At 50.9% G+C, this 25,529-nt stretch overlaps 2 protein-coding genes across 2 annotated transcripts in view; one reads left to right on the forward strand and one right to left on the reverse strand.

Moving 5' to 3' along the window:
- Nucleotides 1–4,796: 4,796 nt before the first annotated feature.
- LOC122681056 lies at nt 4,797–23,961 on the forward strand. Its single transcript, XM_043882783.1, has 15 exons — nt 4,797–4,905; nt 5,934–6,150; nt 8,465–8,569; nt 9,816–9,947; nt 10,941–11,025; nt 11,133–11,196; nt 11,656–11,741; nt 12,529–12,711; nt 15,120–15,173; nt 16,448–16,600; nt 17,688–17,755; nt 17,989–18,034; nt 18,536–18,599; nt 20,470–20,549; nt 23,929–23,961. The coding sequence occupies exons 1-15, from the start codon at nt 4,797–4,799 to the stop codon at nt 23,959–23,961; spliced, it is 1,479 nt and encodes a 492-aa protein (XP_043738718.1).
- Nucleotides 17,833–25,529, reverse strand: part of CDK5RAP1 (CDK5 regulatory subunit associated protein 1) — an 85,796-nt gene continuing 78,099 nt past the window's right edge. Inside the window, exon 16 of the mRNA XM_043882778.1 lies at nt 17,833–18,292. Within this exon, the coding sequence (XP_043738713.1) occupies nt 18,185–18,292 (108 nt within the window). The 3' untranslated portion in view covers nt 17,833–18,184. The remainder of the gene's footprint in view (nt 18,293–25,529) is intronic.

The following is a 25,529-nucleotide window of genomic DNA, read 5'->3' on the forward strand; positions in this document are numbered from 1 at the left end:
CCATGGGGGCCTGGCAGGAAGGGGCAGGTGGGTGTTTCAGGAAAAGGCACTACCCAACTTCACAGTAAAAACAGCTGTAAGGACACCTCAAAACATGGAAAGGCAGCCAGAAAGGAGTTTCTCCGACAGGACATGGCTAGGCCCACACAGGGTGCTAACACCGCGCTCAGAGAACACTCACTGGGCAATTCTGAGTGCCAGGCCCTGTGCTCTAGTTCCCCATGCACCCTTGACCCCCAGCCATGCTTTGTGGTCCACATCCTACACACCACATTCCATTATTTTTCTAAGTCATGTTAAATCTGGGATTTTGAGCCCCCATTCACAAGGGAGATGAGAAAGTCCATCTCCATCATGTCTGGGGTGGGGCTCTTCTGGTTCCCTAGGGTCCTACAAGGTTCAGTTGTGAGGTTTCTGTGGAGCCTGGAGGATGGGGCTGACCTCTGGTCTTTGGTAACATATGGTCTTGATGAACAGATGGCCACCCTGCCCTCAAGATCCTGTGTCAGAGGTGAGCAGCGTGGACCTCTGGCCACGCTGGGGCACTTGTCCAAAACAGCCATGGCCATGGCTCCCAGGTTCTGCACCCACGATCTCTTGGCTTCCCCAAGTTTGGTGGATAAGTAACCCTGCTATCTTACCCTGTGGGAGCAGGGAACCTCTCCACACTGGCTCCCACGGCACCCCAGAGGGACTGAGCCCCAGGTGTCCACGGGTCACTTGCTTGATACACACGTTTATGGGCTGTCTCCCTCCCTGCCTCACTTCCCCTTCTCCTACCAATGTCTCCCGGCACCACCTCCCAAATCGGCTACCCGCACTCAATCCTGGTCTCAAGCTCTGCTTCTGGGGAACCCAAACCAAGATGAGCATTTGCTCTGCAGGAGCAAGGATCTTACAGACCTTCACTCCCACAGCCTTCTCTACAGCCCATGGTGCTCCCACCTGACAGGTGAGGACACTGAGGCTCTGACGGCTCAGCCCGACTACCAAGCAGCCCCTAACCATTACACCATACTGCCTCCCTCTACTCTCTGCTCCCTCATCACTCTGCAGGGTCTCTGGCCCCCATGAAGAAGAGAGGCGGTCTTCTGTGCCAATCCCCTTCCAATTTGCACCCTGAAGCACAAGCAGCATCTGTACACCCCCAAGGCAGGAGCCCCAGATCCAAAGCTCCAAGATTTCAGCCCCTTCTTGGACTGGAGGAGGGAAAAGTCCTTGGCTTCCTTCTGAGCCTTAGCAGCAAACAACAAACACCAAGTGATGTCACAGTAACTCCTCCTGCCTCGAAGGAATCATTTCATTTGTCTTACAGATGAGAATTCAAGTGACCACAGAGTTGTTGAAATGGTGGGCACCCAAACCTCACCCACTTGCCCTAGCCTCCCACCTGAATCCACAGCAGGACAATGACCCAGTTTTCTTGTTCCTCAAAGTAACAGGACAACTAATAGCCTCTGTTCCCTTAAGAGTTACTCAGTTCCCAGCACAGGGCTAAACACTTCCTGTGGGTTAACATTCCCATTTTACAGATGAATAGACTGAGGTTCAGAATAAGAGTAAAGATATCTTTTACCTCTCTGTGTACAAGCTTTTCCCAGAGCTTCCCTTTCATGGAGGAGACACTCAGGAAATCTCCCATCTCTTAGCAGAGATTAGTCAATAAGGTAAACAGAATCCATGGCACTTCAGCCAAAATATTCCCTCCTATTCTACTTAGAGAAGCCAGATATTGGAAGGGAAGGAAGACCTTGTGCAATCTCTGTATTTCTACCAACATCCTGCACCAGTTTGACACCTGCCCTGACTGCATCCCTGATGGTGAAAGGGAAAGGAATTATCCACAAGGAGAACCCTATGGAAAAATCTAAAACCCTCCTAGAGGTGAGTCCTGCCCACCATTGGGATGGCTGTACCGGCTGGGGGATACTGACGAGCTGGTTACACGTAATTACCATGTGGTACAAGTGCCCAAGAGAGAGGACCTTCACACAGCAGTGTGCTTGGCAGTGAGGACTGGAGGTCTTGGAGCTGCATACATAGTAACATTGAGTTTCCCTTTCACCAGTTTCCTCTCTGAGCCTTGATTTCAAACCCCAGTTTTGTCACATACATGCTGTGTGACCTTAAGCAGATCACTTAGCCTCTCTGGGTCTGCATTTTCTCATCTGCAAAGTCAAAATTAAAATAAGCAACTTTGGGAACTTCCCTGGTGGTCCAATGATTAAGAATCCGCCTTCCAATGCAGAGGAAGTGGGTTCGATCCCTGGTTGAGGAACTAAGATCCCACATGCCACAGGGCAACTAAGTCCATGCACCACATCATCTGAGCCCATGTACTCCAGAGCCTCTGCTCTAGAACAAGAGAAGCCCACGAGTCTCAACGAACACTCAGCACAGCCAAAAATTAATTAATTATTAATTAAGCAACTTTTGGGGAACCCTTCCTATGTGCCAGGCTCTGACATCCACATGAATTGCCCCACTGAATCTTCACAATACCCAAAAGACATAGCTAGCTTTATTATTCCCATTTTGCAGACATGAAAAGTGAGGCTCAGGAGGGAAAGTAACTGGCTCACACACAGCTACGAGTGACAGCGGAGATTTGAACCCAGACCTGTCTGGCTGCAGAGGCATGGCATGGGTGACGTATATGGGAAGGGCATGGGGAGCGGCCACGGATGGTCACTGGGCCCTTCCCAGGCCTGCCTCCACCCCTCACCTGCTCTCCTCCACACATACCCCAGCATCCGTCCTTGCTCCCTTGGGTTCTGTGACTGCTGCATCCTGCAATAGCAGCCTCCTTGGGCCCCTCCTGAGAGCTGGAGGCTCAGCTGGAGGCTCTGCCCCAGGCTCCACAGCTCCGAAGTGGCTCCTAAGGGAAAGGACCCACCCCCCAAATCACAGGGCCCCCACACACTTCCTCCCTGGGGTCTGCTGCCCCAGGACTAGAGTCTGCTGCTGGGACCCCAGTGACTGGTCTACCAGTTTTAGTCAGAGGCCCCTAACAGTCTGGTGCCAAGAGGACCCCTCCCTCCACTGAAGGGCTCCGCTGAGCACAAACCCCGCCAGGAGGCTGGACTTCCTGCCATGCTCCTTTCCACCCGAATTTCAGAGCTCAGGTTATAAAAGTCTTGTCTTTCTGAGAAGCTGGTGACCGAGGCCAGGCAGAGATTCTGGACCGCCCTACTCTTGGAGAGGTAAGGACAGGGAGGCTAACTTGGGCATTTCTCAAATATTTCTTGAGCACCTACGATAATGTGGCGATGTGGTACAGAGATCCGTTTCCCAGTTTCTCAGCCAAACTGGGTTTGAATCCAGGGTCCACAGCTACCAACTCTGTGACTTGGATGAGCCACCTCCCCTCTGTTTTGCCGATTTCTATAAAATGCGCCTGCTTCAGTGATCCCAGACCATCATAGTAAGGATTCAACAATGCAACGAAGCTCATAAAGCTCTCAGCATGGAGTCTGCTACACAGAAGGGACTCAAGTAGAAGTCTCAGCCAGTATGATTCAAGACCGGTGTGATATGCAGAGGGCTGGTGAGAAGTACTAAGGGCAAGAAGGGAGGAGAGATGCGACGTGGGTGAACTGATTGGGAAAACTGCCTGACATGAGCACTGGCTAAACACTGGCTGGGTGAGGAATGGATGAGTTTCAAATCACCCCAGTAGCTGAATATAAATAGTTTATGCCATGAATACAAATTTCCCAGTCCAGACTTCACAGCTGCAAGCAAACAAGAAACTCTCTTTCTCTAGGACCCAATTTAATCACTGGTTTGAGTTCCTGCCATCAAGCAACAAAAATCTGGATGTTGCTGATTCAAGGCAGTGCCAGGATGCTCTCAGGCGCTCCAGAGCAGGCTCAGCCACTTTGGAGGCATCCTGTCCTTGCTCAGGGTCAGCATCTACCCTCTGGGTGGCTTCTTCTTGGGCACTGGGGTGGAGGTGTGATGGCTCTTTAATGGGTCCTGCTTACCCTGGCATGTGCCCTGGAGGGGTCTGCACCCAGCTGGTCTCTGCCTTGGAGTTCCAAAGGCTGCATCTCCTGGCAGCACAGCCTTGCCCACCTGGACAGCCCCTGCCACAGGCTCTTGGGTCCCAACTATACCCCCTTGGCTGCCTGGGCAGGGCTGAGGTTCAGCAGGCAGGAATCAGTACGAATGTACTGTTTGAAATATTGGCGTATCTCCCTACTAGTTGGTAAAAAGCCCTAACTTCAAGCCCCCCAAGTGCCTACCCTGGCTGCGGTGGTGCTTCTCCCAGGACCCCTACCCTATGTCCTCTCCTCAAAATTCAGAAACCTCCATGGTTAAATGGGAGTACTATCTCTCTTAATGTCTCACAATATCACATAGCCACATTAACAGCTATTGGGCACACTACTTGCTAAGTGCTTTGCACATATTACTGAGTGCATTCCCCACAACAATCCATGATTGTCTCCCATTTTACAGATGAGAAAACTGAGGCACAGAGAGGTCAAATAATCTGCTCAGGGTCACACGGTCAGGAAGTGGCAAAGTCCAGATTGGAAGCCAGCCCACTTGGGGGAAAGGACATTTCAGGCAGAAGGAATGGAAAGTACTGATGTGAGATGGTGGGAGATACAGATTGTGTTCAAGGATTGGTAGCTCTAGAGCGAGAGGGAGAAGTGAGGGAAGGGAAACTGGAGAGATGGCTCTAGAACAGGCAGAGCTGGGAGAAGCTGGGCAGTGGGTCCCCGCTGCGGACATGGAGATGGCCAGTGGGGTTCCCAGCCCTGTGTCCCCAGGTCCTGGGCAGGAGGATGCTGCTGTTCTGGGGGTCACTGCTCTGCTGGGGGCTGCTGCCCCAGGCCCAAGGTGAAGCCCAGCACTTAGTCTTCATGCGCATCAGCAAGGATCAGCTGGAAACAGGTAAATTTTAAGGGGTGGGTGGTGGGAGGCAGGAATTCCGGGAAGAGCAGGGGGGATAAGTGGCACCACCTCCCTGCTCAAGGCTTTTCCTCTGCTGGCCTCCCCACCAACCAGCAGCAGAATTTGCCTTCCTTCACCCAGAGTTGACCCTCGAATCCCCTGGTCTAACACTTGCTGTGGCTCCCTAGTGCCTTTAGGAGATCCTCCACATTCCTCATCCTGGTTTCCAAGGCCCCGTCTCTCCAGCCTCTTCCACCACTTGCCCTGACCAGCCCTAGAGACTTCCCAGCTTGTGCTGTTCTTTACCCTATTCTCAATCCCCCAACACAACAGATTCTGATTCATCCCTTAAGGCCAAGGTCTAACAGTCCCAATGTTGCCAGCAGAAGCAGGTTCCTTCCATTGGGTTCCCACAGCCCTTTGATGAAGCCTCGTCTATGGCCTTAACCAAGCATATTATACTTGTGATCCTGTCTGTCTCTCTCCCTAACTCTGCTGTGAGGTCCTTCTTACCCATTCACCTCCTACCCCATTCAGCATGATCCAAACTCACTGAACTTTCTGTTTCATACACCCACTAGGCTCACCACCACCTCAGGGCCTTTGCATGTGCTGTTGCCTCTGTCTACATTGCTCTCTGCCAATATCTTGCAATAGTGGATTTCTCCACTTCATTCAGGTCTCAGCTCAAATGCCTCCCCCTCAGAGAGGCTCTCCTTGACCATCATATCTAAAACAAACTTACCCCCATCATGCCCCAACTCAACTCCATTCTATTTTCAAAAATTGCTTTGCTTGCTTATCTAAGGGCTCAGTTGTCGTCTTTCGCTGCCCGCACCCCTAGAATGTAACCACCATGGGGGCACGAGCCACAGGGCTCCTGGTCCCTGAGCCCAGAAAAGAGTAAGCGCTTCGTAAGTACTTGTTGCTAAATGACTAAATCGCTGGCCCGGGGCAGGTGCTGGTGGGCATCTGTTGAATGACTGAATGAAGGGTGAGCCCTGCCCTGAGGAAGGCCTTGTCCTCAGACATTTCAGACCTGCTCTTTAAACACCGCGTCCTGGACCGTGTGACCAGGATCCCTGTGAGGGGGGCCGCAGGTGAAGGCCTTGCCATCTTGGACCACATGCCCTTCGTAAGAAAAAGCCTCTCCAAGAAGAGCAGTGGGCTTGACCTGCCGCTGGTCAGGGGTCTGTTCTCGGGACAGAGCCTCTTGCCGCTAGGGGAGCTGCTCCAGTTCGGGGGGTGAGTTCCTTCTAGCTTTTCTCCCTGCTCAGATTCAGTTCTCCTCTGTCAAGTGGAACACAGGGTGGGCGGTGGGAGCCCCGGTGTCTTTGGAGCTTTTCTCCAACCTGGAAAGCCCTCAGCAAGTGCATTTTTGTTGTCCCTAAATCTCTCAAAAGGAAGCTTCCCTGGTGACTCAGACGGTAAAGAATCCATTTGCAATGCAGGAGACCTGGGTTCAACTGCTGGGTTGGGAAGATTCCCTGGAGGAGGTCATGGCAACCCACTCTCATATTCTTGCCTGAAGAAGCCCCATGGACAGAGGAGCCTGTCTGGTGGCCTACAGTCCATGGGGTTGCAAAGAGTCAGACACAACTGAGTGACTAAGCACACAAACCTCTCAAAGCCACTTGAAATCCTCCGGGGAACAAGGCAGAATCTCAGTCAGGGATCTTAGCCGGGCAGCCCTCCAACCCTCCCCATTCAGCCTACACCTGGGTATTGCAAACTTGCACAGTGGTTTTTCTTTTTTAATAAATCTGGAGGGTTTTAATAAAAGTCCAGGTTTTCTGATTGTATTAGTTTGCTAGGACTGCTGTGACAAAGTCCAACAAACTGAGTTATTTAAACAACAGAAATTCAGGAGACTAGAAGTCTGAAATCAGGCATTTTCCATCTCTCTCCCTTCGCTTCTGGAGGCTTGCTGGCAATCTTTCATTTTACTTGGCTTGTAGAATCATCACCCGATCTCTGCCTTTATCTTCACTTGGCAATCTCCCCGGGTGTGTGTCTATGTCTGTGTCCAAATTCCCGCTTTTGACAAGGACCCCAGTCACATTAGACAAGAGCCTCACCCTACTCCAGGATGACCTCCTCTTAACTCTATCTGCAACAACCCTATTTCTAAATCAGTTCACATTATAAGGTATTGGGGGTTAGGAACTCAATAATATATGAACTGGGCGGTGAGGGGGTAGGGACAGACACAGTTCAACCCATAATAGCAATTCTCTCTATAACCAAGATCTGGCCCAGCTGGCCTGATCTCCCCCCATGACAGTTATGGATGTGGGTCCTTAGTTCCTAAGTCAGTCCCGAGTCACAACTTCTGGTAAAATAAGTACCAGCATAAGTGAATGCTGCTTATGTAGGTTGGGGCATGGGTTCCTCCAAGGTCACCCTCAGTAATCATAGGTATGCCTCCAAATCCATCTCTCAGCGTGAGCAGGGAGAGCCAGAGAAGCCCTACAATGAGAGTCCAGAAGTTTTCTGATGAGGGTGAAATGGAATGAAAAGTCAGAGCACTAGGGAGGGTGGGGGTGCTTCCCAGAGAGGCCTGGAGGGGGTGCTGGGCCCACACCCACCCCAGTGAGTGGTAGGACTGGCCACCACTCACCCCTACCCATGCATTGGCACCACCTCTGCCCACCCAGCCTGGCACAGGCTTGGAAAGCCCATAGAAAAAAACACACAAGGTCCAAGTCAGAATTCAAAGCTCTTTGGAAGTTTCCACGCTGGAGGCAGGCATACAACCCTTGAGTCTGACCCACCCAGGTCTTCCTCCAGCACTGGAATTTGTTGCTGCCCACTCCAGTAGGCATCAGATGAGTTACCAGCTTGTATCTAATATTTAAAAAGAATTCTGAGTTCCTCTTAGCTCAGAGAGATGCAGGGACCTGAGGCCATCGCGGGGAGCAGGAGGCTCATGTCCTCCCTCCTGGATGCTCAGCTGGGCAGGTGGTCCCTGGGCAGCAGTGGGATCACCAGCCATCTTGCTTTCTCTGACTCCTGCTTGCTCTTGTCTTTTTTTGCAGAATGCTTTTATTTGAATTCAGACCTGTTAGATGGGCATAGATAGCTCCTCTATTGTATTCTCATTTTGTGCAGGGTGACACTGACACCCAGAGAAAGGAAGGGACTTGCCCAAGTTTCCAAGGCTTAGAGGCTGCAAGGAGAGCCCAGTGTTCTATAGTTGGGCTAGAGGTCATGGTAGTGAAAAGTGAAAGTATTACTTGCTCAGTCATGTCTGACTCCTTGCCCATGTCCTCTGTGCATGGGATTCTCTGGGCAAGAATACTAGAGTGGGTTGCCATTCCTTTCTCCAGGGTATCTTCCCGACCCAGGGACAGAACCCGGGTCTCTTGCATTTCAGGCAATTCTTTACTATCTGAGCCACCAAGGAAGCCCTGAGGGTCATGGTAGGGGTTGTCCCAAAGCTGCCCCTACCTTTCCTGGCGTCTGCCCGAATTCTAACCAATACAGATACACACACTTCACAGAGTCACAGGGGGCTTACCAGGCAACACAAAAACACCCCCATGCACACTGCTCACAGGTTGGTCATAGAAGATTCCGAAGGACCCGAGGTCACCTTGCAAGTCCTGAGTGACAGCCTGCTGCAGGTCACGTTGCGAAGCAAACTGTACCTCTCACTCCAGGGGTAGGTGTGCATGGGTGGGTGGGTGCTTTCTCCCCACCTCTCTCAGTTCCAGGCAGCCGTGCAAGGCTAGCAAAAGCCTGCTGCCTGTGTCACCATAAGGGTCACAGTAATCCTTGAAACTTGGGCATGTTTCAAAGTCATTTTTTCTTTTTTTAAAAATATTTACTTATTTGGCTGCATTGGGTCTTAGTTCCCGCATGAGGGATCTTCATCGTGGTGCCCAGGCTTCTCTAGTTGTGGCTCAAGGACTCAGTAGTTGCAGCATGCAGTCTTAGTTGCCCCATGGCATGTGGGATCTTAGTTCGCTCACCAGGGATTGAACCCACATCCCCTGCATTGGAAGGCAGATTCTTAACCACTGGACCACCAGGGTATTCCCCAAAGTCATTTTTTCTGATGAAACTGTAGGACCGAGACCCACCTACACAGTGACTCACCCAGTGAATCTGCAGCAGAGGCTGAGATAAACCCTCTGACGTCCCTGTCAAGGGACATGTGTCATCTGGAATAAAAGGTGGATGCTTTCACAGGATGATCCGAGGAGGGTCTGGTTCAAGCTCACCCTGAGGCCCAGCACACTGGAACTCGGCTTGAGCAAGGCCATCTGTCCTCTGGGCTCATCCACAAAGAATTATGATCAAGTCCTCTGCGGCCCTTGCCTGTTGTGAGAGTTCACTGCCAGTCTGAGAGCTCAGACAGCGCACTAAGCGGTGGATGATATGCCATCCTGAGGTTGTAAACACAACAGACAACAGAGGGAGCAATACGGGCAGCCTTGGCACATCAAACAGGAAATCTCCTTACGTTGCCCTTAGGAACATCCAACCTCACCAATAAACAAAATTATTTTTGTAAAATATGGCATTTTTTGTTTAGCTTCCCTTTCTAATTGAAAAGTGAGCACCAAGAACTATTTATTTGATAGGGATGTGGCCAAAGAGAAATATATCTCTGTTTTACGAGAAACATATTGTCGCCCTTATAATGATGCACAGTAAAATTGCACATGACCCTCGGCCTGGTGGGGACTGTAGTAAACTGGAGCGCATGTGGCCCATGTCCCGCTCACATCAGCCACCCTGTGAGGACACTGGCCCAGAGCTGCCAGATCTTTTAGGTTTTTCCAAAGTTGGAACACCGTGTTTTTAATGAGCCCTCCAGACAACGGCAGGGCCCCACCTGCCAGTGAGTTCTGGACTCTGTCTTGGGCTGTGACGGAGCCTGCCCAGACACGCTGTGCCTACAGGATCCTGCGGCTCAGAGTCATCAAGAACATCTGCATCGGGGCTCGGCTGGAGCAGACGGGGAACAAGACCCACGTGGCCTTTGAGGAGTGCCACACCCCACCAGGGTACCTGAGCATCCAGGTTCTGGAGCAGTGAGTACCCACCCCCTTCCTGTGCTCAGCCCTCCACTGAGACTCCAGGCGGGGGCTGCCTCTCCCCAGCGTAGGTTGCCAGGGATAGGGTCATCTCCAAGGCCACCAGCTGTACACACCATCCATCAGCATCTCCTGCCTACCCCCGTGTGGAGTGTTATGGTCAAAGTGTGCATCCATGCACGTTGAGTCTTGGCTCAGCTGTTTCCTAACACTGGGAGCCCTGGCCAAGCTATCTAACTTCCAGGAGCCTCAGTTTTCTCGCCAATAAACAGTATCACTCAGAGAACCCTGGCCGCCCAGGGTGGTTGTTGGGGAGAGATGAGCTATAACCTATGTGAGCTGCTGAGCACAGAACATGCCACATAAAGTGGCCACTGCCTGTGACTCTTTTTGAAAAACTATTTATGTATGTATTTTTGGCTGTGTCGAGCCTTCGTTGCAGTATGCAGGCTCTAGAGAGCATGGGCTTAGTTGTCCAGCGGCATGTGGGATCCTAGTTCCCTAATCAGGAATCAAACCCAGGTCCCATGCCTTGGAAAGTGGATTCTCAACCACTGGGCCTCCGAGGAAGTCCCCTACCTGTGATTCTTAGTAAACCTAACACAAAAGCCACCTCCTCCAGGAAACCTTCTATTGACTTCCACTGCCAGCTGTGATCTCAACCTCTTTGAAAATCCCAGAGAACTTTATCAGAGAGAGAAATAAAGCGACAGAGGCAGAGAGGAGGCTCACAAAGAAATAAAGTTGAGGAGGACAAAGTCTGGGAGAGAGAAAGCGAGAAGGCAAAAACGGGAGAAAACAGAAAAGGAAAGTGGAGAAAGAGGGGAGCGGTGAGAAGAGGAACGCCAAGCTGGGAAGGAAGCAGCCATCCTGAGCCTCCTTGTTACACAGACTCGCTGGGATCGCCTCCGCCCTGTCTGGACTACCCCCTCTGGCCTCAGTCTCCCCTTCCATGGTGTCTGAGACCCCGTCTGCTCTCCACGCCCCTAGGATAAACCCCCTCCTGGTAAACGAAGCTCTGCGGTTGGTGACAGATGTCCTGGACGAGGCATTGCCCTTCCTCCTGCAGAAGATAGTGAGTTGCTCATTGTCCCTGTCGCCTGAAAGAGGGGTATGACTCCTAGGTTGGCCCCTTGACCTCACACTAACCTCAACGATGACCCCCTCATGCCTTTGCTCCAGGTGTGCCCCACTGCCACAACCCTGCTCAACTCGCTGCTGGAAGACCTGTTACATATCACTCTGCGTTCGTAGCTCCTTGCCAAGGGGAAGTGGGGCTTATCTGCTGCCCCTCAACTGCATGCCAGGAACTCATCTAGGCTCTGGGAATATGGTGGGAAATAAAACAGACAAAGCTTTCACATGGGGAGCCTACTTCCTAGTGGATAGGGGAAAGAGGAATTATTATGCCTTATGAACTTGGTAACTCATTTCCCACTCTGAGCCTCAGTTTCCCAATCTGTAAAATGGGATTAACCACAAGCTCACAAAACAGACCACTGTGATAACATGTATAACCTGGCGCAGAGTTATGGCTCAGTAAATGTTCATTGTTATAAGTCGCTCAGGCCATCCCACAATGAACATAAAGCTAAGCAGAGAAAGAAAAGGAATTTCTACTGCTTCGCAGCCTCCCCTTCCATCCTTCCCCCTTCCATCCATCCCCCAGGGTGGCTGGGGCCCAGCTTCCATTTCTTTGTTGCAGCCCCAGCCAGCTCGGGCCCAGAAGACTTCCAGTACTATGTCACCACCACAGAATTCACGGAAGAGGCCATCCTGATGAAAGTCCAGGTGAGCCAGCTCCTGGCCAGGGCAGACCCTCTAGGGACATCCACAGGTCCGGGGGAGGATGGGCATGGAGGAGAATGAGGTGAGGCTTCTCTGGATAGGAAGAAGACAAAGAGCAAGCAAAGAAAGTGGTGGGCAAAAGAGGAGGAAAGAGGGGAAGAGAGAAGGGTGGGCAGAAACGGCAGGCCCTGCGCTCCAGGGCTCACAGTGAGCCTGGGGAGTCCTGCTCAACCCTGGAGAGCAAGAGAGGCCACAGGGTTGTATGTCCCAAGAGCGAGAATTAGGATCCAACATAAGGGCAGGTGGGGCAGCCCGGGAGCAACGAGACAGTGTATAGTGCCCAGCTGGTAGGGACCCTCAGATGAGGAATCTGAGGCCAGGAGAAGGGACGAGGCTGACTGCCCCTTCCTCCATGGGATGGTAGCAGGCGGGTCAGGAGGACAGGAGAATTTGAGTGGATAGGAAAGAGGCGCTGTTAACAAAGTCACAGAGAAAGGAATGGAGTTACCTGAGCGATAAGCAAGGAAGCAAAGCTCATGGTTTCAAAACCAAGCTCCACCTCTTATCATGTATAGGATCTTGAGAAAGTCACTTCAGACCCCTGGGCCTCGTTTCCTTACCTATCAAATGGTTTCCATCTCCCGGTGCTACTGTGAGCTTGAAATGTGCCTGTAAGTGTCCAGCACTGTGTCTGGCACATCGTGAATCCTCTACGTATTAACTGGAACCAGTTTTTGGCCAGGGAGGTTGTTCTCACTGAAGTTCTCCTTCCCCCTTCATTTTTCTGAAGCTTGTGACCCCATGCGGCCCAGGCGAGAGAGTCCCAAGGCCTGACTATCTGACCCCCAAGCCCCTCCCAAAATTAGCCCAGGGCAGCCTGGCAGACCTGGTCTTTTCACTGGAAACCTACAATGACATCCTGTCCTGCCTGTACACCAGCAAGGAGATCCATGTGAACTCCCAGGACCCCATGGTGAGTGTTTGAAGAAGGGGAGTACATTACTTTATTGCTCTATTTTTCACATGAAGAAACTGAGGCCCAGATGACAGAAGTGCCTTTTTTTTTTTTTTAAGAAGTGCCTTTCTGGTGGGCCCAGGTAAGTCACTTTCTCTCTCTGGACCTCACCTGGAGAACTCCTATTCATCCTTCAGAACCCAGTATAGAAGTTCCCTCCTCTAGAAAGGCTTCTTTGAACACCCAGGCCCCTTTGTTTTTCCTCTCTTCATAACATTTATTCTGCAAATATGAATTGCAGGCCTACTGTGTGCCATGCTCTGTACACACAGGGTCTCTGCCTTTAAAGAGGTCAAAGTCTATTGGGGGAATAGAAACTAAACAAGAAAATAGTCAGATAAATAAAATAATGTATCTATTTATAATGAGCAGAGCAGTGGATAAGCAAGTGACCAGTGGAGGTGAGAGGGCTGCCCTGGACACTGAGGTCAGTAAAGACATCTCTGAGGAAGTGGCCTGAATGGTAGCAAAGAGGCACACACACACGCACAAGTCTATAAGAAGAGCAAGTTCCCAGGGTCTACAAGGGGGTCAAATGGAAAAATCCAGATCAAATACTGCTCAACAGCCCCCAGCATCTATCTCCCCATCACACTCTGAATAAAATCCAGCCTCCTCTCTGCAGCCCTGGAGCCTTGTGTGGTCTGGCCCCGCCCACCTCTCTAGCTCTGTCTTCTCACCCACTAGACTCCAGTCACACAGGCTGGACCGGTGCTCACCTCAGGGCCTTTGCACACACTCTCTCCCTACCTGGAACAATCTTCCCTCCACTGCTGTTCTCAGTGCAAATGTCATCACCTCAGAGAGCCACTCCCCGGCCACCACATCTAAATAGCTAGAGTAAGTTTTTTCTCTCTCCACCCTGCCTCTCTCTTTCTATTCTCTTCTCTTCAAAATATAGATCAAACTGTGTATATGTGTATGAGTAAAGTTATATGTGCAGAGTCATATATATATATACACATATGTAATACATACACATAAACACACATATGATTATTTGTGTGTTCATTTCCTTAGCTTTGCCTATTCACTGTCTCCCTCATTCTGAGGTTGGGGACTGTGATCAGTAAACTCTGTGAATACTCTGTATACTCTGTACACAGCGAGTGCTCAGTAAACACTGAAATACAGAATCCCAAGATCCATATCTGGAAGAAATCTAGTGTTATTGCTCCATTTTTTACATGAGGAAACCAAGGACCAGACAGGGAAAGTGACCTTCCCAAGTCACCCAGCAGGTAGGATCAGGGCTAGAGCCAAGACTCCTACTTCCCCACACTGTTCCCTCCTTTTCACACAGGTGACAAATCTAAGTCTAGATATGAACCCTGTGAACCCATGTCCACAGAAATTTTTACACCACTGGGTGAGGGTACATATGCAAGGGTGATCTTTGCAGCCTCACTTGTTACAGGGTGAAAAATAAAGTTAAACTAGGAGTCCATCAATAAGGAATTGGTAAAAAAAAAAGAATAAGTTATGTTATGGTCATATATGGTGGAATACTAGGCAGCTGTTTAAAAGAATGGGGTTGTTCTATAGGGATTGATGTTGAGAGGAATAAACAAGGTGCAGGACCATGTGGTTAGAATGTTCCCATCTATTCATTCTTCTATGTGTGTAGAAAACAGTCTGTCAGGATATACTCCAAAATATCAACAGTAGTTACCCTTGAGAATAGGATTTAGGGGGAAAGGGTTCAGATGGACTTTTAATTTTTACTGTATACATTTTATAGTGTTTGCTCTGGTGATTTATGATTTTGAAAAATCAATAGAGCACAGATAGTTAATACAAACATGATAAAGCAAGTGCAGGAAAATGTTAATAGAAGAATCTAGGTACTAAGTATACACACATTCTCTATAAAATTCTTTCAACTTTGCTGCATGTGTGAACATTTTCACATGGTACTTCCCTGGTGGTCCAGTGGCTGGGAGTCCAAGCTCCCAATGCAGGGGGCCCAGGTTTGATACCTTGTCAGGGAACTAGATCCTTTATGCTGCAACTAAGAGTTTGCATACTGTAACTAAAGATCCTATGTGCCACAACTAAAACCTGGTATAGCCAAATAAATAATTATTATTATTTTTTAAAAGAAAGAAAATTTTCACAATAAAATATTGGCCGGGGACTGGGGGGAATCATTGAAACAATAATGTCAACCTTTCCAGGTAAATCATGGTGAGAAGCCAAATGAATGGCTCCTCCTATGCTGAGACTGAGTGGTGTGTCGGTATTACCTTCAGCCAGGGACAATTACATCTCACTGAACCCTGCTGACACCCCTCCCACCCCATGAACTTGCTCAGAAAGGATCTGCAGGATTCTAAAGGCCAACGCACATCTTGCCCTTTTTCCAGGCTGCCAACCTCATCCAGCTATTGTCACTGAGTGCACTGGAGCCTGAGCCCAAGGTGGGTGTGTTGCCTGCTTCTCCCCCAGCACCTCGGGCAGGATCTCAGGAAAGATTCTAGAACAGAGGACAGGATTGGGCCACACAGGCACGTTGCATTTGGCCAGACTTTCCTCCTGTGGACTCTGGAAATCACTGTACCTTCCTCACAAGTGATTAAAAGGGACAGTTCACTTAGCTCATTGTCCCACCCAGGTGACATGGCCATGAGGCTGTCATTATTCAGTACTGAACAAAACCCCAAGCCTGCTGAGGCATACCCAGGCACATGGCAGATAGCAGCGAGCAGAGACTGTGTGCCAGACCGCTCCACCTCCATCAACATAATCCTCGAAAAGCCTGCCCTCTCACCACCTTTGACACTTGTGCAAACTGAGGCTGAGCAGAGTGACTTCACTTGCCCACGCTCACACTGCTCAGTAAGAGGCAGAACCAGGATTTGTTCTGGTCCCAGACTCCAAGATCCATGCTCAGCATGCGCTCTCCAAAGGCTCCGAGAACAGGGAACCTGATGAACACAGAATAATGACAATAACCACAGTAGACAGGGCTTCCTTGGTGGCTCAGATGGTCAAGCATCTTCCTGCCATGCATGAGACCTGGGTTCGATCCCTGGGTCAGGAAGATATCCTGGAGAAGGGAATGGCAACCCACTCCAGTATTCTTGCCTGGAGAATCCCATGGACAGAGAAGTGCATGGGATCACAAACAGTCGGACACGACTGAGCAACTAACACACACACACACACACACACACACACACACACTAGATAACAATAGTGCTACTAGGAGCAAAGTTCCTTTCTAGGCACTTTACATTAATTTACTCATTTAATCACCACAACAACCTGCTGAGGTAGGTATGATTATTATCCCCATTTTATTGGGTTGGCCAAAAAGTTTGTTCATTCCAAAAGCTGTTATGGAAAAACCCAAATGAGATTTTTGGCCAACCCAATGCAAGCATGAAAGTTGAGGCACAGAGAAATTAAGAGAGTTGTCTCAGGCCACACAGTTTAGAAGCAGCAGAACTAAACTCTGACTCCAAAATCTATACTCTTATTCGCTTTGCATGCCCAGAAAAAGGGGGATGTCATTTCATGTCAGAGGAGCTCAGGGAGGGTAAGTGACCTTCCCAAGGTCACACAGCAAGTTGCTAGAAAACTAGAGTGAAAACTCAGACACCTTGACTCCTAAGATGGCCTTCCCAGCTGGGGGCTAAGGAACACCGTCTTCTGTCCCAGCCGGCACCTTCTCTGCTTTCACCTTATTTAGACTTCTGATCAGTCCAGAGGGAACGTGGGACTGACCATCAGCCTCCCTGAGCCTCCCATCGTCCACCTTGATGGCCACACAGCCTCCGTCATCCAGCCGGGCTCCCTGCTGCTGCTGGGGTCCAGCAACACCTCCCCTGTCTCGGTTTCTTGGGTGAGTAAGCCTCTAAGTTCTTTGTTCCTCAAGGAGCTTGGGGCCACTTGAGGGCCCCTCCAGGGCCAGCTGACTGAGGCAGTGTGACAGAGGGCAGTGGCAAACCTCGCCGCCATGACATCTGCTAACATTCCATAGCCGTGCCTGTTGTGAGAAAATTAAAATACTTTCACACCTGCTCCCGTAAGTCCAGCCCCCGTGCTCCCCAGAGATTTCTTCAGCAACTAAAAGGTTTTGCCTCTGATACCCTCTTGACTCTCTCTTCTGGACATGGCTGCATTGAAACCCTTGTCCACAAAACCAGGAGAAAACTCAGAGAGACAGAGTTCATGAAGGGCTAAATGTGATTGTATTCTCTGCTCCGTGAGAGAGAGAGAGGTGACCCAAGCTAGAGAGGAGTGGACCCTGGGAGGAATTCTGGGGAAAGACAGCTTCATTGAAGTTTCAACCCCTCTATCCCAAGCCCCACTGGGGTTCCTACTTCCCACTCCACAGACCTTGAAATTGGGAAGGCGCTGTGTGACACGTCTTAGCAACTAAACAACTGTGGGGCAGAAAGGTCGCTCCACTATAGGTGAGTTTAGGAGCATCTGCTGTGTGTAACTGGATCCTGGGAACTTAGCTGGCATGATTCTCTGGACCAGAGATCAGTCATATCTGGCTGGCAGTAAAAATTCTAGTTTCTGGTTTAGGAGGTAACCGTATAAATTATGGAGACCCAGGGACAACCCCCTCAAAACCAAGGGGTCCTCTGGCTTCCAGCAAGTGATTCCACCACCAAATGACTCACTGCAAAAAGCTTTCCCTCCACTGAGCTGAGCTTCCGCCTCCCCTCGTATCCAGCCCTGGCCTCCAGGAGCACCCAGCACCCACCGCCCCCCCCACCCCCCCGCCGGCCCTAGTGCTCTCTCCTGTGGCAACACCCACACATTTGTGGTCTGAACTCACAGGAGCCAGCAGCTGGGGCTGGGGAGAGGATGGGGTGAGGGGGGCTGGCCCTGGACAATGTAGGGTGGGGGTGCAGGAAATCCCTCCGTCTGGAATGTGAATTCCTCTCCTGTTCTGACCTAATCTCCACTCCTCATAGAAACTCCTTTCAAAGGCTGTGTTTTCCTCAAAAAATCAGGAATTAAAACTTCAGTTCACTCCAAACAGGTAAATATTTTTAGTTTGGGATGTTCAGGAAAAAAAATGAGAGGGTTGACAGAGAGTGTGGTTTCGGGGTGCAAGTCTCCCAGCTCACTGTCAGCTGAATGGAGCCATTGAGAGGAGGAGGGAAGGAAAGGGGCAGGGGGAGGTGTGTTGTGACTTGAAGTCACTGAACATTGCACCCTTCTCCCACCCCAAGCAACTGCCATGACCTAAAAGGATGATCTCTTTTCCAGTAGCATTACAGTCATTCTGGGCCCTTACCCCGCTGGCCTTGCAGAGCAGGTGAGTCTCTTCCCTTACCCTTGGCTTCTCATGATTCTGAAGGACCCACGCACAGGCCTGAAAGAAGGCCCTGAGCCTCTGATGTGGGAGTGGGAAGCCTCACTCGCTTTCTGGGTGATCTTATCCTGCCCACAGGGGTGGGGAGAACCCTCAGAATGTCAGCTTGTCTGTTTCATTCTTTAATCCACTTAACAAGTTGGTCTCTGTGAAGCTCTGGTCCTGGGGTTTTCTCTGGCTCAACCGGTTTGCTGGACTGCCCTGCAGAGAAACAAAGAATCTTACTGTGACCTGGGGTGAGGCGACCCTTTGTCAGGGCCCCCAATGTTCCCCAGCCCCTTCACGAATCTGGTAGTCTGGCTCCAATGCCCTTTAATAGTGGAGTTCCCAGAACTACTCCTGGTCTCCTGTGGGCACCTGGACACTGGAGTCCCCCCATTCCCATGGTCGGAATCTGCCAAGCCAGCAGAAGTGACCTTCCTGTTCCTCTTTCATTTCTTGTAGAAAGAACGTCTGGAGGCCTTTCTCTTCGAGCTTCTGAACTGGAGGGTCCTGCCCCATCACAACAGTGAGCACCACTGTGTTTCTACTCAGGCCCGCATACCACGCGGCTGGGAGCCACATCAGCCATGCCTGCAGCCCCACGCAGACAGCTGGCTTCTGCCTTGTCCCCTGGGCTCACTTGAGAATTGCAGAGCCCCTGAAGTCTGGGGGTGGCAGATGGGGGGGTGGGAGAGGGGCCACCTGTGCCCTCCAGTTCTTTGCTCAGGCCACTAGTGGTAACAAGAGCTCAGAGTGGGGCGAGGAAGGGCTTCATAGGGAGGTAGGGGTAACATGACGGAAAGTAAGAAAAAGAGAGGCCCTCAGAGGTGGTGGAGCCCACAGCTCAGAGTTCCTACACCTGCAGGGGCCAGGTAGGTAACACACCCAAAGGAAGCAGCCCAGATCTGGCCTATGGAGAACACGTCCTACGTTTAGTGGGCAGCTAGCACTCAGCTGGGGCTTCCCAGGTGGCTCAATGGTAAAAGAACCCACCTGCCGATGCAGGAGACAGAAGAGACTTGGGTTCAATCCCTGGATCAGGAAGATCTTCTGGAGGAGGACATGACAACCCACTCCAATATTCTTGCCTGGAGAATTACATGGACAGAGGAGCCTGGCGGGCTATAGTTCAGGGGGTCCCAGAGTCAGACACGACTGAGCAACTAAGCACGCATGAGCACTCAGCTCAAATGAGAGCAGGGAAGATATTTTTCACCTTTGCGAGACACCAGAAAGCTGAACTTTTTGAGACATCGCCTCCATCTTAGATAACAGCAACAAAATCAAACTTTCCCAAGACACCCTTGTCTTAGTTTGGGTTTCCTGGGAAGCAGACCCTGAGGTAACAGAGTGCAGGCAGCAGGAAGTGGTCCCAGGAAGATGGAGGGGTGAGGGAAGTGAGTCTTTCAGAAATGCAGAGCGCAATCAGGCTCTTCTGCCCCGTGGCACTCACAGCTTCCCTCTCCTTCCACCTCCCCTGATGCGGTCTGTCTACCCATCACTGTCTACCCAACACCTGCTGCCCATCACCCGTCTACCCACGTGATTATTTAGCCATTGCCTATGACCCAGCCAGAGGGTGAGCTGCCGGAGGGCAGGGACCCCTGGTTTTGTTTTTTGTGTTCCTACACCTTGTCCAGGCCTCCCACCCAGGAGGCCCTCAGGAAAGACTAATACAAGTAGGATAAACAGTTCAGACCTCACTCACCTCTGAGAAATCACCTGGCTCAGCCGCCTCCTCTTTCAGAGAGACCCAGAGATGTCCCCCGTGGAATTACCCAAGGTCACTCTGCAAGTCTGCAGATCTGAGCCCAGAACCCTGGCTCCTTGTTTCCCTGACATGAGCTTTCCTCTGTGCTCCAGCTCCAGGACTCGAGTTAGGACTGCAGAGTGAAGCCAGAGAAGCAGAGAGCGGCTCAAATGCTGAGCAGGCAGAAGGATTTACCATCTGTTCTGTGGCCCATGGTAGACAGGGAAGGTTCTGGGCATGAAGTGAGCCAATTCATTTTCAAGAAGGGGAACCAACTGGAGGTTGGAGGATGGTAGTTACAGACAGTCCAACAAGGCAGCCAGAGTCCAAGTGGGCAAGTGTTAGTCGTGTCTGACTCTTTGCGACCCCATGGACTGTAGCCTGCCAGACTCCTCTGTCCATGGAATTCTCCAGGCAAGAATACTGGAGTGGGTTGCCATGCCCTTCTCCAGGGGGTCTTCCTGACCCAGGGATCGAACCCAGGTCTCCTGCATTACAGGCAGTTTCTTTACCATCTAAGCCACCAGGGAAGCCCCCAGGTGGGCAAGGATGCAACTTTATCTGGGAGAGCAGAGAGGAGGACACACCCAGCCCCACAGACACCTGCCCACAGCACACTGAGCTTCCCCGCCCTCCCCTCCTGCAGACCTGCTCAGAGAACAAGGCCTCCTGCTGCCCAGCATCAAGGGCATCTCCTTTGACCAGGCGCGAATGGAGCCCTCCAAGGTAAATGCTGGGAAAAGGAGCTTCCCGGGGCCCACGTGGGAGGTCAGAGCTACAGGGTCCGTGGGGTCCCACAGGGGCTTGTCCCCATCCCACGGATGGGGACGCTGAGGCTCCGGCAGAGGAGGTGCTCCCTTGACCTTGCTCATCTCACTGTCTGCTCACAGCCAAACTGGGTGGGCTGCCCCATTTACAGATGAGGAAGCTGAGGCTCTGGGAGTGGGAGGCTTCATGAATCCCTCCAGGAGCCATACCCCTGGCTCTCCGAGAGCTTCTAGGCCTTACACAGGTGATCTTCACAATTAGCTCCATGAGGCTGATGCTATTACTTTTCCCATTTTACAAAAGAAAGGTAGAGAAACTTGCCCAGGGCAGCAGGGCCAAGATTCCAACTGGGATTCATCTGACTTCAAAGCCTGTACCCTTAGCCTGGAACACCCACCATGCTAGAATTGGGTATCCTGACCCCCAAAAACAGGGCTGCTGCCTCTTGCACATACTATCTGAATGCCAGGAAGGGAAGATGGAGGTGATTCCATCAGCATTTGCCAGCTCTGAATCTTCCCCCAGAGTCGCCTCGCCCCTTCGGCCCTCTGATTTTCCCTCTGTGCGTGAACCTGAGAAAAGGCTGATAGGAAAGGACAGAGCTTAGAAATGCCCTTCATTTCTTTGTTCCTGCCTTTAAAAGACCCCCACTCTTTTTTTTTTTATTTATTTATTTTTTCAGTGGGTTTTGTCATACATTGACATGAATCAGCAATAGATTTACACGTATTCCCCATCCCGATCCCCCCTCCCCCCTCCCTCTCCACCCGATTCCTCTGGGTCTTCCCAGTGCACCAGGTTCGAGCACTTGTCTCATGCATCCCACCTGGGCTGGTGACCTGTTTCACCATAGATAATATACATGTTGTTCTTTCGCAACATCCCACCCTCACCTTCTCCCACAGAGTTCAAAAGTCTGTTCTGTACTTCTGTGTCTCTTTTTCTGTTTTGCATATAGGGTTGTTACCATCTTTCTAAATTCCATATATATGTGTTAGTATGCTGTAATGTTCTTTATTTTTCTGGCTTACTTCACTCTGTATAATGGGCTCCAGTTTCATCCATCTCATTAGAACTGGTTCAAATGAATTCTTTTTAACGGCTGAGTAATATTCCATGGTGTATATGTACCACAGCTTCCTTATCCATTCATCTGCTGATGGGCATCTAGGTTGCTTCCATGTCCTGGCTATTATAAACAGTGCTGCGATGAACATTGGGGTACACGTGTCTCTTTCAGATCTGGTTTCCTCAGTGTGTATGCCCAGGAGTGGGATTGCTGGGTCATATGGCAGTTCTATTTCCAGTTTTTTAAGAAATCTCCACACTGTTCTCCATAGCGGCTGTACTAGTTTGCATTCCCACCAACAGTGTAAGAGGGTTCCCTTTTCTCCACACCCTCTCCAGCATTTATTGCTTGTAGACTTTTGGATAGCAGCCATCCTGACTGGCGTGTAATGGTACCTCATTGTGGTTTTGATTTGCATTTCTCTGATAATGAGTGATGTTGAGCATCTTTTCATGTGTTTGTTAGCCATCTGTATGTCTTCTTTGGAGAAATGTAAAAGACCCCCACTCTTAAACAGCAGTACAGGAAGGGATGTTTGGTGCAGGGTAGAGAGAGAATCACAGAACTTCCTGGTTCTGAGGCTGTACAACCTCAGGCAAGCCACTAGCAGTCTCTCAGCCTGTTGTCTCTGCGTAATGGAGAGAAAGATAGTTCTCCCCCTGGGCCAGAAGTGATGGTTCCCCTCACAAACACAAACAACCGATAAGGCCAACATTTGACAGAATGTGACCCACCACCCCAGACATACAGTTCGAGGTTCAGGACCCCCAGTTATGCCAAATCCTGGACCCAGCACTCCTAGTTCTCAGTCCTGACATTCAGGAAACACTAGAAATCTGCTTTCAAGGACCAGAAGTTACTGAGCAGAAGGAGGCAGCGGGGACAGCAGCAATTCCTATCACAAAACCCCAGCTCCTCGCCTGGGCTGCTTCCCACCCCTAACCTCAGACTCTGCCCTAGATTCAACCCAGGATGGCCCTAGTTGGGAAGGGTCGGCTCCAGGTGACTCTAGCAGGTCAGGGCTGGAAGGGCTACTAGAGGTAACATAGGGGCCCACCTGCTCAGAAATGATGCCACAGATCCTGGCTGTTGGTGCCAGTACCTGGGAGAATAATCAGGGCATAGCCCCTGAAGCTACTATATAACCAGACCTATAGAGGCAGGGAGAGAAGGAAATGGCAACCCACTCCAGTACTCTTGCTTGGAGAATTCCATGGACAGAGAAGCCTGGTGGGCTGCAGTCCGTGGGGTTGCACAGAGCCAGACACGACTGAAGCGACTTAGCAGCAGCAGCAGCAGCATAGAGGCAGGGGGACTTCCTAGTGGCTTAGTGGTGAAAAATCTGCCTGCCAATGCAGGAGATGCGGGTTTGATCCCTGGGTCAGGAAGATCCCTTGGAGAAGGAAATAGCAGCCCACTCCAGTATTTTTGCCTAGAAAATCCCATGGACAGAGGAGCTTGGAGGGGCTATATTCCATGGAGTTGCAAACAGTTGGACACGACTTAGCAACTAAACAACCGTAACAACAACCAAGAGGCAAGGGGAGAAAGTGTGGGTAGGCTCAGTGGCTCACTCGTTAATTCACTTCTAGACTGTCCCACACTGTCAAGTTGATGACATATTGTACAGCTCTAGAATGCACCACCTATACTATAGTGTACAAGAATGACACCACCTAGAGTTGGACAGTGCAAAACCTCTACATCCTTCCATGGCTGCCCTCATCACTCACTCATTAATTCAGTCAATAAATGTGACTGACTGCTCTGTGCCTGGCCCTGTGCTGAGTGATGCTGAGATACAAATGAGTTAGACTCAGGGCCTAAACCTTCCAGGAGCTCCCATTCTTTTCCCACCTTGGGAAAAGGGTGCAGAAATGGATGGATTCCAGCAACATGGTCAGGTCTGGCAGAGGTTTAAGCATTGTGGTTGCAAACAAGTGAAAGGCTCCAATCCACCTCAGGGTGACCCAAGCAAGACAAACCCCATTGCTACAAAAATATGAGAGTCACCTTGATACACAGGCTCTCAGGACAAACCCCAAAGACTGGTCTGCCCCTTCACTCACAAACATTCCCAAGAACCTCCTCCCCCTCCACTCTATCCCCCTGTCCAGTTGGTTCCTGACTGTGCCCTCTGGCCACCAGGGGAAGGCATGTTCTCAGGGCACACAGTCCCTCTCAGGAGTGGCAGGAGCAGCTTCGGGGAGAGCTGGCTTTGTGCATGGTGTGGACTGAAGGGACTCATCTCCCTCCTTCTATCCACAGGACTACCTGCTGCTGACCGTTCCGAAGGAATAACCAGTTCTTACTGAGAGCCAGTCCCTCCCCTCAGCCACAAGTGCTCCAGGCCCTTGAGAGTCCAAGAATGGCTACAGTCACAATGGAAAATCACAGTTGCAGTAAAGATGATTCTTGCTTGAGGACTCTAGTTCTGAATTTGTTAAGGGGTTCTGGGAAGTGGCCAGGCTGTTCTGAAATGTTTCAATGAAGGGGTTGTCTCCCTGGCCATTCCTGTTTTCCCTTAGCCCCTCAGAGGGGTATTCTGAATTCTGTATTCAGTGTCTTAGATGGTGGAAGTGCCTCAGAAAATGGAAAAGGGACTTGAACTCCGAAAGCCTAGCCCCTGAGAGGACGGGGTATGGACAGGATGGGAGGAACATGTGCACACAGGAACGCTCCCCTGCTCAAGAGGGAGGAAGAAAAGGAAGCAGGAACAAGAGTCCCTAAGAAGAGAGGGACCACAGGAGTCAGATGTTTGGGAGGCCCTGAGCAGAAAGGGAAGCAGGCAGACCCTCAAGCAGGTGAGTGCCTGTGAGACGGCCACACCTTAGAGCTCCCCTGGCCCCAAAGGCGTGGTGAGCAGCAGAGTGATTTTCATGTGCCCAAGAGCAGGGCCTTTGAGGGAGAGGGCCAGAAGCGTCCCCCCCACCAACCTGCCAGCCCCATGTAGCCCAGGCAGAGCAAAGCAGTGAGCAGAGAAAAGCCAGGTACCAGAGGGCTTTGCAGTCTGAACTGTAAACAGCACCATGGTTGCCAAGGATGGAGGGATGGCCAAGCAGAGGGATACCCCCTCCCACACCTGGGCACCTGTCAAAGCCCACAGCAGGTTGGGCCCCGCCCCTGAAAAAGGCAGATGGGGGGAAACTTCAGACTCTTATAGAGACTCATAGCAGGCTCTGTCTTGAGAATGAATAGGTAGTCAGCCGCTCAGGAACCCCAGCTGGCCTGTGAAACTGGAGAAATTGCTGGGGAGGCCGTCCTGGGGGCTGATTCTCTACCATGCAGCCCAAATAATGGGGGAACTCACAGGTCTGCTGCAGGGTCCCTGATGGTAGAAGGAGGTGGGAGCCCAGAGCAGACCACTTGTGAGTTCTTTACCTGACTCCTCAACCTGTTTTACAAGCCTCACCTTGAAGGAAAAAAGTCCCCCACAGGAGCCCCCATTGCAGGAGCCACCAGGAGGACTTCGGGCAGGAGGGCAGGACCGTCCTGATCTTGGACCTCACCCTTGATATGTGTATGACACACCCAAGATAAGGTGGAGGCTGGAACATGCTTTCCCAGAGGAGACACGAATCTTTACCCCCAGCCCAGAATTTTCCCACCTGTGTATGACCACATCACCTGGCACAAGGTAGATACCAAGTGCAAAATGATTGAATGGAGACTTCCTCAGGACCCTGGCTTGCTCGTCATTAGGAATGACCTGTCCAAGCAGGACAGAGCCTCTCCCTCAAGCCTTAGAAGATCCTCATTCCTCTCCTATGGCTTTACCAGATGCATGTCACTCTGCAGTCTGCAGACACTGTTATCCCATTAAACCTCGTGATAACATTGGGTGCTCCCTGATAGGGTGTGAGATCACT

Source organism: Cervus elaphus, chromosome 23 (assembly GCF_910594005.1).
Source record: "Cervus elaphus chromosome 23, mCerEla1.1, whole genome shotgun sequence".
Classification (NCBI taxonomy): Eukaryota; Metazoa; Chordata; class Mammalia; order Artiodactyla; family Cervidae; genus Cervus; species Cervus elaphus.

Coding starts and splice junctions, on each gene's coding strand:
- LOC122681056 (XM_043882783.1), top strand. CDS start 4,797: ATGCTGCTGTTCTGGGGGTCACTGCTCTGCTGGGGGCTGCTGCCCCAG. Junction 11,026..11,132: donor CCTTCCTCCTGCAGAAGATA/GTGAGTTGCTCA, acceptor CCTTTGCTCCAG/GTGTGCCCCACTGCCACAAC. Junction 11,742..12,528: donor CCATCCTGATGAAAGTCCAG/GTGAGCCAGCTC, acceptor ATTTTTCTGAAG/CTTGTGACCCCATGCGGCCC.